A 12,680-nucleotide genomic window follows, 5' to 3' on the forward strand; every position below is an offset into this window, starting at 1 on the left:
AGAATTATTGTGGAGATCAAAAACAGCAATGTTTGTGAAAACATTGTAGTAAGAGTTATAATACATCTGTAAGCTATTATCATTATTAGTCACCTACCCACTTTATAATTACGTAAATTATGCATTGTGAATCCATTCAAATCTCTATACAGATAATGGTTAAAAGTCCTGGTCCATAAAGAGAGGAGGATCCAATCCACCTGAATATTCAAACTCCATTCTATCAGCTGATTCAGACATTCAACAAATGCTCACCAACTATGGGCCAAGCACTAGACATGTGATGAACAAGCCTACAGGAGGCAGCATGGCTCGATGTGAATCATGTGGACTTTGAAGTAACACAGAGTAGATTTCTATTTTAGCTTAGGTGGCTGTAACCTTCATTTCTCCGAGTCTCAGGGTTTCTTTGTCCACAAAAGGAGTTGCTACTATGAGAAGCTGTTGTAAATAAGCGTTGGTCTAGCTACACACAAGATGCCATGGAAATCCCCAGTTGGGTTACCTACCCCAGCCTTAGGATATCAGAGAAAACCCTCTTGTGCCTTCAAACTGAGTCCCTTGTGTTCTCATCATTCAGCTCCCATTTATAAGTGAGAACATGCAGTATTTAGTTTTCTGTTTCTGTGTTAGTTTGCTGAGGATGATGGCTTCCAGCTCCACCCAGGTCCCTGCAAAGGACATGATCTCACTCTTTTTATGGCTGTATAGTATTCCATGGTGTATATGTACCACATTTTCTTTATCCAGTTTTTCACTGATGGGCATTTGGGTTGATACCATGTCTTTGAAGATAAGCACTTTAAAAGTAACACAGATTTGCTCACAAAAATGAGAACACTGGAAGAATGAAGACAAAAGCCAGGTTGAACGGATGATGGCATGAATAAAAGCTGAGACCAGAAAGACAGCATATACAGGACACTTCCAAGGGGCTCAACTGGGGAGAAGAAGACAGAGGTAGGGCTCTGAGGAGAAGTTGCTGTGGAGTAGAGAGAGGGATGTCTTTAAGATAAGAGAGATTTGAACATTTTTAAATGCTGACGGAAATAAGTCATTTATGAAGGTGAGGTTGACAACACTGGAAAGAGAGGAAAACAATTGATGGGGTTAAGTTGCTGAGGATGCAAGTGCCCAGGTAGACAAAATAGCTGAGACAGGGAGAGGCAAGGAGGTAAGGGGGGGTGTGGACACATATAAGGCTGTATTAGGATGTGATATTGAAGGTGTTTCCTATAATGGCTTCTATTTACTGGGTGAAATAGGAGATGAGATTGTCTGCTGAGGGTGAAGAGGGAAGACACAGGATGCAAGCCTCAAAGGAAAAAAAGAATATTTGCAAAAATCATTTTGGAAAATGACAGTGAGATGTAACAGGGAAAACAGTGCAGCTTTACCAGTTAGGACAGGAGGCTCAGATGAGATCAAAAACCATGAATTTGGGATGCCACTTAGCTGTGATTTCATGTGATTTTCTCCAGCTTCATTCAGTGGGGCAGGAAAAGCAGCAGAAACATTGATAGTTGGGAGTAATTCAAAGTCGAGGACAGAAGGGCAAGGGAACAAGGAGTTAAAGGTGTTAGGAAGAGAATGATTGAAGAAATGAACCTTAATATCTAGGCTGGCTCCAGATGGAATGAGTATGGGCAAGACTGGGAGGGAGAAAATAGGAGGACCAGGGAAACGCAAAAGCTCAAAGGCTCAAAACACAGCTATTTGGGAGTAAGAGATAAAGGTTTGGGATTATAAGAGGTTGTAGAGCTTTTTAGTTAAGATTTCAGAGATGCATAAGTTCTAGGTGTTAGACAGTCCTGACAGGCCATGTGTCACAGAAGTGTGTGTGTGTGTGTGTGTGTGTGTGTGTGTGTGTGTGTGTGTGTGTGTGTGTTTGTGTCTCACCAGCTGCCCTTCCTTTGGGGAACTTTCCCTCTGTCATTACATGTGGTCCTGGTTGAACAAATAATCCTAGAGCGTCACCCGGCCCCAACCTCACCAACAGTGGTTGGCGTGGGATGCAGGCTGGTGAGTGAGTTCATCTACCTGGCTACAGTGATTGGTTCAAGGATAGGTATATGACCTGGAAGAGATGATCAGGCTCTCTGCTAACATTTTTGGCATGGACACTTGGAGACGGGGGTATCTCTTTTTCTCGACTCATGAGGGACTTTTTTGGTTTTGTTTGTTTCATTCTGTTTTTTGCCCAGAATGGTCTTGAACTCTTGAGCTCAAGCAATCCGCCCTTCTCAGCCTTCCAAAGCGCTGAGATTACAGGCGTGAGCCACGTGCCTGACCACATGAGTTGTAAAAATCATGCAACTGCTTGTCATCATCTCTTCTGGTAGCATGGAGGAACCCATGTGCGGAAGGAAACAGTCAGGCCAACATGCAAAGACAAGCAAAATCAAGTCGACATGAGAGATGGATAAAAGCAGAAAGAATCCAGACACCAATTCAGAACACCTGGGTCTAACAAAGCTGAAGCTAGTCTACCCCTGAATCTTTCAAGCAAGCCCCCAAAATTCTCCTTTCAGCTTAAGGTAGTCTAAATTGGATTACTATAAGCTGCAATCTAGGATGTGAGTGGCTGAAACAAAAGGAGGTAAAAGTATGGGCACTGAGAAGGCCAAGCAACTAAAGATATAGGCCAGGTGCGGTGGCTCATGTCTGTAATCCCAGCACTTTGGGAGGCCGAGGCAGGCGGATCATGAGGTCAAGAGATCGAGACCATCCTGGCCAACATGGTGAAACTCCATCTCTACTAAAAATACAAAAATTAGCTGAGCATGGTGGCACATGCCTGTAGTCCCAGTTGCTTGGGAGACTGAGGCAGGAGAATCGCTTGAACCCAGGAGGCGGAGGTTGCAGTGAGCCGAGATCGCACCACTGTACTCCAGCCTGGCAACAGAGCGAGACTCCATCTCAAAAAAAAAAAAAAAAACGAAGACAAAAAGGTATGATGCCGCATGAGTTGGCTTTATGGGCATTAAAGCTACCCAAGATGAAAACAGCACCTGGTGGGGAATAGCGAAGACACCTATTAACCACTTGCAAAAGTCTTAAGCAGGGAGAATAGATAGGCTTTTAGTAGGTAACCCCAACGAGGTCTAGAAGAAAGTTATCCATCTATCAGCTAGCATGAGCCTCAAATGAACCATGTTTTTATACAAAGGCAGAGGAATACGGTATGGAAGCGCATAGCGGAAAGAGAAGCATACAGACCCCACTTGCTAATGAGAAGCTAAGTGAAGTATCCAATAATGTGGGTAAAATCATTACTGCATCAACTGGGTGAGACTTTCCAAGCCAAAGGCTACATAACCATGAAATGCTTCCCCAGTGAAAATGAGACTCCAATTCTGAGTCGTAAGTATTATGACAATATCAATAATGTAGATTTCTTTAACAGCTTCAGCCTGCCACCCCTGGACCTTGAATCACTTGCTGTTCATCTGTAAAATAGACCTTAAGGTAAAACTGGAAATTTTAGATAGGTCAAACTTAAGTTGTTTTCCCTAAATGAGATATTTTTATGCATCTATTTAGATGTCTCAGACAGTGACCAGAATAACAACCTCAGTGCAAAATCACTATCACTCAAGTGTATTTGACAAAAGAGTTAGTGTTAAATATTTTAAAGCCTTATGTAAAAATCATATCAACCTAGTGCATTTTATTGGACAGCATAAACTATACATGGATATTATAGAAGAACAAAATCTAACCTAAAAATTCAAAGCTGGCCTGCCAACTCTGGAATGATTGCCATAAAGGGAAATCCAACAACCAATTGGCATTTTAACAAAGAAGAAAATGGCTTTATTAAAAGTTTTCAATTTGTCCAAATGACAAACACTTAATGTGTATATGGACTGTATACATGTACAGAATTTATTGTTCCCATTTCATATGCCTTTTTTATTAGAAGTCCCTAAAGATCATATTCAAACATTTTTCATATTCCTGTGTATGTTAAACATCACTGAAGATCATTCTGTGTATGTTGAAGATCACTCAAGTCACACTGTGGAAATATTATATAAACATATATTTGAATAAATGGCATGTAATTTCATGTAATAAACAAAATACAGTACTAACCACTATGGATCATTTTTAGTCTCTTACATGAATCCTGATATAAAATTAATGATAGTAAATCAAAAATGAAAAAATATATTTCGTTTTTAAAATAGTATTTAAAATATCTTTGAATAGTGTAGAAAATAAATTTCCCAAGAAACTAAATCAAGTTTATTAAAGATTATATTTGGAAAATGAAAACAAAGAGAAGGTACAAAAACAATCTCCACTCTCATACACCCACATCCACCCATAACTGCATTTATGGGTGCATGATTCAGAGTGGGGCAGAGCCACTCAAGCTCTGAGAGCCTCCAGAGACCCAGTGAAGTCACTTCCTCCACTCAAGGTGATTTTGGATCCAAAACAGCAGACACTACTACATCTTTGGAGCATGTGAAAAGGGGTTGGTGGGGAAAACTGCAGGCCTCCCCTGGAGGAAATTCAAGACTGCCTGTCCTGCCTCTGGCCAGCCTAGTGATCGCAGCCAGGGCTGCGCAGGTGTGTTTACTCACATGCAAAATGCTACTTATACTGTCCTTGCACATGAAGGAGAAAGCCAGGCAGGGATGCCCGCTCCACAAGCAAAGCCTGGTCACTCTCCCTCTGTGTGGTCTGTCATCCAAGCAACAGGTGTCAAATTCATTTGCTTTCCTTTAGGTTTTTCCTTTTCTTTCTTTCTTTTTTTTTTTTTTTTTTTTGGAATCATCCATTCTACATTTATTGGTAGTTTTCCTAAAAGAAGATCTTCACTATTTTTTCCCATTTTATCACTTATTGTATGTATCACTGTGGATTCTCAGATTTTTAGTTATTTAAAGTATAACAATCAGTGCATTTGTCAAGCTTAAAAAATTAAAAATATTTTAATATAATCTAGGACTTAGTCCACATTCAAATTTCTACAATTATTGCAAGAATATTTTATGCTTTTTTTCATTCAAACCAAGATCCAATCTAGTTTCGACCCTTGCAATTGTTTCATCTCTTTAATTTCTTTTAGTCTAGAAGAAAGAAGCCAATAATTTGCTTATTATCACTTTGACCTTTTTTTGTTGTTGTTTTTTGAGACAAGGTCTCTCTCTGTTGCCCAGGCTGGAGTGCAGTAGCACGATCTCGGCTCATTGCAACCTCCGCCTCCCAGGTTCAAGCAATTCTCATGTCTCAGCCTCTCCAGTAGCTGGGATTACAGGCACATGCCAACATACTGGGCTTATTTTTGTATTTTTTGTAGAGACGAGGTTTTGCCATGTTGGCCAGGCTGACTTTGACTTTTTGATGACTCACGAACAGCTGGTTGTGTATTTTTCATTTTCTCCTAATGTTCGGGTGTACCAGATCTATTTCTTTCCCTTTCCTTTAATTTCATGCTAGAGCTTCTTTTAAGGACAATTAAAAAAATACATCTTATATGATAGAAATAATATAAATTGTCCAAAAGAGTAACACATTTTTCTCAGTGAAGTTAAGAATATGATTCCCTGAAAAATTTGTAAAATACAAATTTAAATGGAAAACAGAAAGTGACAGGAATTCATTAAAAAATCCTGATCTTAAAAAGGTACAATTGCTGTGGGTGTATTGGATATATTGGTGAATAAGACTGTATAGGATTTCTTCATCTTACAGGGTTGGGCTCCAAATAAAGCTTTCCATTTTAAAGGACTGAGACCAGCCCTGCTGAAACATTAACAATTACCACCAGATGTAATCTCGTAGCAACATTTAGAACAGGCAAGTTTCTTACAGGACCTGAGACCTATGTAAGTTTGATCCAAATGAATTAGGTATATTGCTTTTGCTTTTTGAAGAAATCATATAGCTTACACTTGTAAATCTGTCATTTTTGAACATTAAATCTTTTTTTTTTTTTTCTGAGACGTAGTCTCACTCTGTCGCCCAGGCTGGAGCGCAGTGGCACAATCGGCTCACTGCAGCCTCCGTCTCCTGGGTTCAAGCGCTTTTCCTGCTGAGTAGCTGGGATTCCAGGCACGCACCACCACACCTGGCTGATTTTTGTATTTTTAGTAGAAACAGGGTCTCACCATGTTAGCCAGGCTGGTCTCAAACTCCTGACCTCAAATGATATGCCCACCTTGACCTCCCAGAGTGCTAGGATTACAGGCATGAATCACTACGCCCAGCCTGGACATTAACTCTTGATGGCAGGGGTATTGTCCTTCTTCTATGCAAACAATTCCCACCAGCATCACAGAGATTCAGGAGAAACTGAGCCTGTGTAGCAGGAGAAGAGGCATGGCCTTTGAGGCAGGGCCAATGAGTTGTCCATCTTGGTTCCACCACTACCCAACTGCAACCTTGGATAGGTAAGTCCATGTCTGAGCCCCAGAAAGTTTGTAAAATAAAAATGTCACAGCTCCCATTACTGGGTATATACCCAAAGGACTATAAATCATGCTGCTATAAAGACACATGCACACGTATGTTTATTGCGGCACTATTCACAATAGCAAAGACTTGGAACCAACCCAAATGTCCAACAACGATAGACTGGATTAAGAAAATGTGGCACATATACACCATGGAATACTATGCAGCCATAAAAAATGATGAGTTCATGTCGTTTGTAGGGACATGGATAAAACTGGAAAACATCATTCTCAGTAAACTATCGCAAGGACAAAAAACCAAACACCGCGTGTTCTCACTCATAGGTGGGAATTGAACAATGAGAACTCATGGACACAGGAAGGGGAACATCACACACCGGGGACTGTTGTGGGGTGGGGGGAGGGGGGAGGGGGGAGGGACGGCATTAGGAGATATATCTAATGCTAAATGACGAGTTAATGGGTGCAGCAAACCAACATGGCACATGGATACATATGTAACAAACCTGCACAGTGTGCACATGTACCCTAAAACCTAAAAAAAAAAAAAAAAAAGTCACAGCTTCTCCACATGGTTATTGTGAGAACTAAATTGGCTAGTGAAGACCCTGACTTAAAATAGATACCCCCCAATGTTAATCTCCCACTCCCATTTCCCAATCTAACTCATGCAATCTGGTGGAATTCTTCTGGATCCTAAAATGCTAGTAAATGAAATAATAAGCGTTTTTAATGCTGAACGTTTATCTAAGGCTGACACTTTTGAGATCGTTTTTGCAAGTGATGCATTCTCACTATATCATCAAAGCATAAAATATTCACTAACTGATCAAATCTCAAAGACATGAGGAATTTGTGAAATTGGGAATTGTGTCCCATGTCTTATGGCCACCTCTCTCAAGAGATACAGTGTTCAATGAAGAAGTTGTAAATTTCCTTGTGGGTGCCTCTCTTGCCTGGTAGTCACATCTTTGAGGCAGGCACAGCTAACAAAGTGATGCTGATGTGAATGGATCAGTCTTTCAAGACACTTGATGATTTCATAATCAGGAAGAGCAAGGCTGGTCACCTTCAAGCCTAGCATCTGGGACACCACCTCCCTGAAGTCTGCCAGCTGCAATATCAAACAGAAACTCATTAACCGGGAGAACAAAATCTATCAACTACGGCTGAGCCAAATGCAACAAACAAAAAACCTGTAGAAAACCCAGGTTTGCATGAGGTAGGGAAATTATCTACCCTCTTCCTAGTTCTCTCACTTATAAAATACCAGATTCCAGATAAGTCACAGCAACTGCCAACCTTCAGAGATTTCACAATCACTTTTCTGATGAGCCAAGTGATGTGGTATGGCTACTAAGTCAAGAATCCAAGTCAAGTAACCATGAATGAGACCCAGACCTCACTAAGCCTTCATTTTCTCATCTCCAGGTTGGGATACAACTACCTCGGAGGGCTGCTCTGAAATTCAGGTCACATGAAATGGTGACTGTGTGTGTACTCTGCATACTAGGAAGAACTAAACAAATGTCGGTGGGGTTGTGTCAATGGATGGTAAACATGCTTTGGGATTTTAGCTGGCTGATAACCTCTTACACTGAAAAAAAAAAAAAAGGAACAAATAGCAAGAAAGTGTAAGGTAATGAAAACAGGAGGACTTCTAAATTACTATCAAGTCATGTCACCCAGATTGCCATTTCACAAGCCACATTCCATAGGACTGCTCTGGGACTTCTATTTGTCCATTGAAGAAAGAAAAGTAGGGGCTGGGGACAATGGTTGAAATATGCCTCATACCTCTTCAAATTCTCATAGGCTTGTTTCTGTGGTTCTAGGTTAATGCAAAAGCAGATAAATCAGGGCATCTGGCCAACACCTCATTAAAGGCACCCTCCATTTTAGAAAAGGGATGATCCAAACTGAATATAGTTACATCCAAGAGAATGCCACCCAAACAGTCCCACCCCAGGCTCATTTGCTCTGCAACCTCCTTCCCTTGCAGAGTCCAATTTGGGAATGGTTTTAGCTGTTATAGTTTGAATTTTATGACCCCTCAAAATTTTTACGTTGAAATCTAATGAGCAATGTGAAGATATCAGGAGGTGGGACCTTTGGTGGGTGATTAGATCATGCGGGTGGAGCACTCATGGATAAGATTAGTGCCTTTACAAAAGAGGCCCCGGAGAGCTGCCTTGCTGCTTCCACCATGTGAGGACACAGCAAGAAGGGGCTGACTCTGAACCAGGAAGCTGTGCTCACCAGACACCTTGATCTTGGACTTCTCAGCCTCCAGAACTGTGAGAAAGAGATTTCTGTTATTTATAAGCCACCCAGTAGATGGTACTTTGTTATAGCAGCCTGAAAGGACTAAGACACCAACCTAGTCTCCCTGATGAAAAAGTTTCTCTCAGACTTCTACCCTTTCCAATGTGGCCAAAGCTTTTCATTCCGAAGAAGTTGCCTTTCTGAGAACACTCATTGTGTCGTTTGGCTTTCCCCGTCTCTGCTTGACACATGAACCAAAACAGAGGCAGCCAAAGCGGGGAAAAAAAAAATCCTAGGATCAGAGTCCACTCTATGCCCTTTTGAGCTTCAAAAGGAGAAAGAGACAAAAGCCAAAAGCAATGGAGGTCAAGCTGCCCGGTACATGTTTCTTTATGCCTGACCTCCTGATGGACTCACTAGATAAAATGCTCCTTCTTGTAGCCAGCAAGCAAATGAGTACTTTTTTATGGCTTACATCTGTGCCTGGTCGGCCATCAAGTCTGGGTGCCACTGTTTGAGATTTGGGGCTGTTTCCTGCAACTGATCTCTGCTACAGATAAGGCTTCCCTCCTGAGGCCAAAGCCCTGGTTAACGTTAAGAGCTCTATGATGATGCAAACTTCAGGGGCAATCACCTAACATAACAAAAACCTCCCCAGAACCAGAACCTGTTCTTTCGCCAAAACCCTTCCGCTGCTTGAATGTCTTTTCCTTTCCTACAATTTGTGCCATGGAAATGTGAATAATTTTTCTTAGTGGGGTAAATCATATGGTTACTTGAATGCCAAAAAGATGCTGGAGGGGCAGGTGGATATGTTGAAAAGATATAGAAAGCTTTGTAAATTGCTTTTGAATAAATATGTGACTAGTTCTCGCTTCGGGAGCACATGTGTTAACATTGGAACGATACAGAGAAGATTAGCACGGCCCTCGTGAAATGATGACATACAAATTCATGAAACAGTCCATACTTTTTAAAAAAGAAATGCATGAATAATTATTAATATCAAGCTCTTGAATTGTCCTGTCATTTCCTAAACAAGGTTTCATCACCAGATTTAGACCCACCTGCTTTTCTCTCTTCTCTGCTTCTTCCAGAGATTTTTTTAGTGTCTTCATTTCACTGGTTACCACTTCTATCATGTTTCTGGCCCTTTCTTTACTCTCCTTAGCCTTATGTTCTGTGGTATCCAGTTCTGACTTGACAGACATGAGCTTTTTCTCAGCTTTCTCCTTCATCTTCTCCAGCTGGTCTCTGGATTTGTTTAGATCTTCAATGGCTTTAGTCTGTTCCAAAGTTTTAATCTAGGAAGTCAAGAGAATGCTGATAACTCCTTTTGTATTTATTTAGGAAAACTGTATAAACATGACACATCAGAAGTCAATGGAATTCGCTTCATACCTTTTTTATGAATAAAGAATGGAGTTCATCCCAAACAGTTAGAGATTTTGCCAAGCATATGCGCTGGACAAACAAGTCTTAAGACAGTTACAGCTAAAAACAACACATTAGAGGACCCTTATTTGAAAAATCAATGAGATAAAACTGTAGACAGCACAATTCTGGGGTCAGATTTTAAAATAAAGCCTGCTGGTATGTGCACACACACTCTATGAGCTCCATAAGCAAAAGCAGCTTCAACTTTCTGTCCCGACCAATGGGACATTGCCGGTATATAAACATCAGGAAGAGCAAAATGTCCCCTCTTCTAATGCTGTATCCCATGAAAGCCCCACCTCAGATCCACCTCAGCAAGTCTTCACAACTGCTGTGAGGAAAATATAGATGGGCAGTTTTTCAGAAGCGTCTTCTAACTTTACCAGTGAGTCTGGGAGGTGAACAGCTGCAACTATGGGGAGGAGTGGTGTCTTCCTCTGAGAAGCTGTCCCAAGATCTTAAAGCCAAAACACACAGTATGCTGGAGGGTGAGGCACATTCTCTGTATTAGCCTATTACTTAAGATTAGGCCAGAGTTACTTACAAAAAGAATTTAAGGCCAGGTGTGGTGGCTCATGCCTATTATCCCAGCACTTTGGGAGGCCGAGGCGGCTGGATCACTTGAGGTCAAGAGTTCGAGATCAGCCTGGCCAACATGGTGAAACACCGTCTCTACTAAAAAAAAAAAAAAAAAAAAAAAAAATACAAAAATGAGCCAGGCATGGTGGCAGGCACCTGTAATCCCAGCTACTCGGAAGGCTGAGGCAGGAGAATCACTTGAACCCAGGAGGCAGAGGCTGCAGTAAGTCAAGATTGCACCATTGCACTCCAGCCTGGGCAACAGCGCAAGACTCGGTCTCAAGAAAAAAATAAAGGAAAGGAAGGGTGGAGCCAAGATGGCCGAATAGGAACAGCTCCGGTCTCCAGCTCCCAGCCCCAGCGACACAGAAGACGGGTGATTTCTGCATTTCTGCTTGAGGTACCGGTTTCATCTCACTAGGGAGTGCCTAACAGTGGGTGCAGGACAGTCGGTGAAGCGCACTGTGCGCGAGCCGAAGCAGGGCGAGGCATTGCCTCACTCGGGAAGCGCAAGGGGTCAGGGAGTTCCCTTTCCTAGTCAAAGAAAGGGGAAACAGACGGCACCTGGAATATCGGGTCAGTCCCACCCCAATACTGCGCTTTTCCAACGGGCCTGGAAAATGGCACACTAGGAGATTGTGTCCCGCACCTGGCTCGGAGGGTCCTGTGCCCACGGAGTCTCGCTGATTGCCAGCACAGCAGTCTGAGATCAAGCTGCAAGGCGGCAGCGAGGCTGGGGGAGGGGCGCCCGCCATTACCCAGGCTTGCTTAGGTAAACAAAGCAGCCAGGAAGCTCGAACTGGGTGGAGCCCACCACAGCTCAAGGAGGCCTGCCTGCCTCTGTAGGCTCCACCTCTGGGGGCAGGGCACAGACAAACAAAACTCAGCAAGAACCTCCACAGACTTAAAGGTCCCTGTCTGACTGACAGCTTTGAAGAGAGTAGTGGTTCTCCCAGCACGCAGCTGGAGATCTCAGAACGGACAGACTGCCTCCTAAAGTGGGTCCCTCACCCCTGAGCAGCCTAACTGGGAGGCACCCCCCCAGTAGGGACAGACTGACACCTCATTCAACCGGGTACCCCTCTGAGACAAAACTTTCAGACGAACTATCAGACAGCTGAATTTGTGGTCTCACGAAAATCCGCTGTTCTGCAGCCACCGCTGCTGACACCCAGCCAAACAGGGTCTGGAGTGGACCTCTAGTAAACTCCAACAGACCTGCAGCTGAGGGTCCTGTCTGGTAGAAGGAAAACTAACAAACAGAAAGGACATCCACACCAAAAACTCATCTGTACATCACCATCATCAAAGACAAAAAGTAGATAAAACCACAAAGATGGGGAAAAAACAGAGCAGAAAAACTGGAAACTCTAAAAAACAGAGCACCTCTCCTCCTCCAAAGGAACGCAGTTCCTCACCAGCAACGGAACAAAGCTGGATGGAGGATGACTTTGATGAGTTGAGAGAAGAAGGCTTCAGACGATCAAACTACTCTGAGCTACGAGAGGAAATTCAAAACAATAGCAAAGAAGTTAAAAACTTTGAAAAAATATTAGAAGAATGGATAACTAGAATAACCAATGGAGAGAAGGGCTTAAAGGAGCTGATGGAGCTGAAAGCCAAGTTTCGAGAACTACGCGAAGATTGCAGAAGCCTCAGTAGCAGATGCGATCAACTGGAAGAAAGGGTATCACTGATGGAAGATGAAATGAATGAAATGAAGAGAGAAGGGAAGTTTAGAGAAAAAAGAATAAAAAGAAATGAACAAAGCCTCCAAGAAATTTGGGACTATGTGAAAAGACCAAACCTACGTCTGATTGGTGTACCTGAAAATGATGGGGAGAATGGAACCAAGTTGGAAAACACTCTGCAAGATATTATCCAGGAGAACTTCCCCAATCTAGCAAGGCAGGCCAGCATTCAGATTCAGGAAATACAGAGAACGCCACAAAGATACTCCTCGAGAAG

At 42.4% G+C, this 12,680-nt stretch overlaps 1 protein-coding gene and 1 non-coding gene across 3 annotated transcripts in view; one reads left to right on the forward strand and one right to left on the reverse strand.

Moving 5' to 3' along the window:
* Positions 1-7,344: 7,344 nt before the first annotated feature.
* The window catches only part of LOC116463231 (damage-control phosphatase ARMT1), a 168,300-nt gene continuing 162,964 nt past the window's right edge, over positions 7,345-12,680 (reverse strand). For both annotated transcript variants that reach the window (XM_032146244.2, XM_058434508.1), the window contains 2 exons: positions 9,764-10,000; positions 7,345-7,545 (listed from right to left, as the gene is read on the reverse strand). In XM_032146244.2, coding sequence (XP_032002135.1) covers positions 7,345-7,545; positions 9,764-10,000 — 438 coding nt within the window. The remainder of the gene's footprint in view (positions 7,546-9,763; positions 10,001-12,680) is intronic.
* LOC116463244 (U6 spliceosomal RNA) lies at positions 9,564-9,670 on the forward strand. The gene has a single exon (XR_004246621.1). It is a non-coding gene; the product is annotated as a U6 spliceosomal RNA (small nuclear RNA).

The sequence above is a fragment of the Hylobates moloch genome, unplaced genomic scaffold (assembly GCF_009828535.3).
Source record: "Hylobates moloch isolate HMO894 unplaced genomic scaffold, HMol_V3 SCAFFOLD_29, whole genome shotgun sequence".
NCBI classification, from domain to species: Eukaryota; Metazoa; Chordata; class Mammalia; order Primates; family Hylobatidae; genus Hylobates; species Hylobates moloch.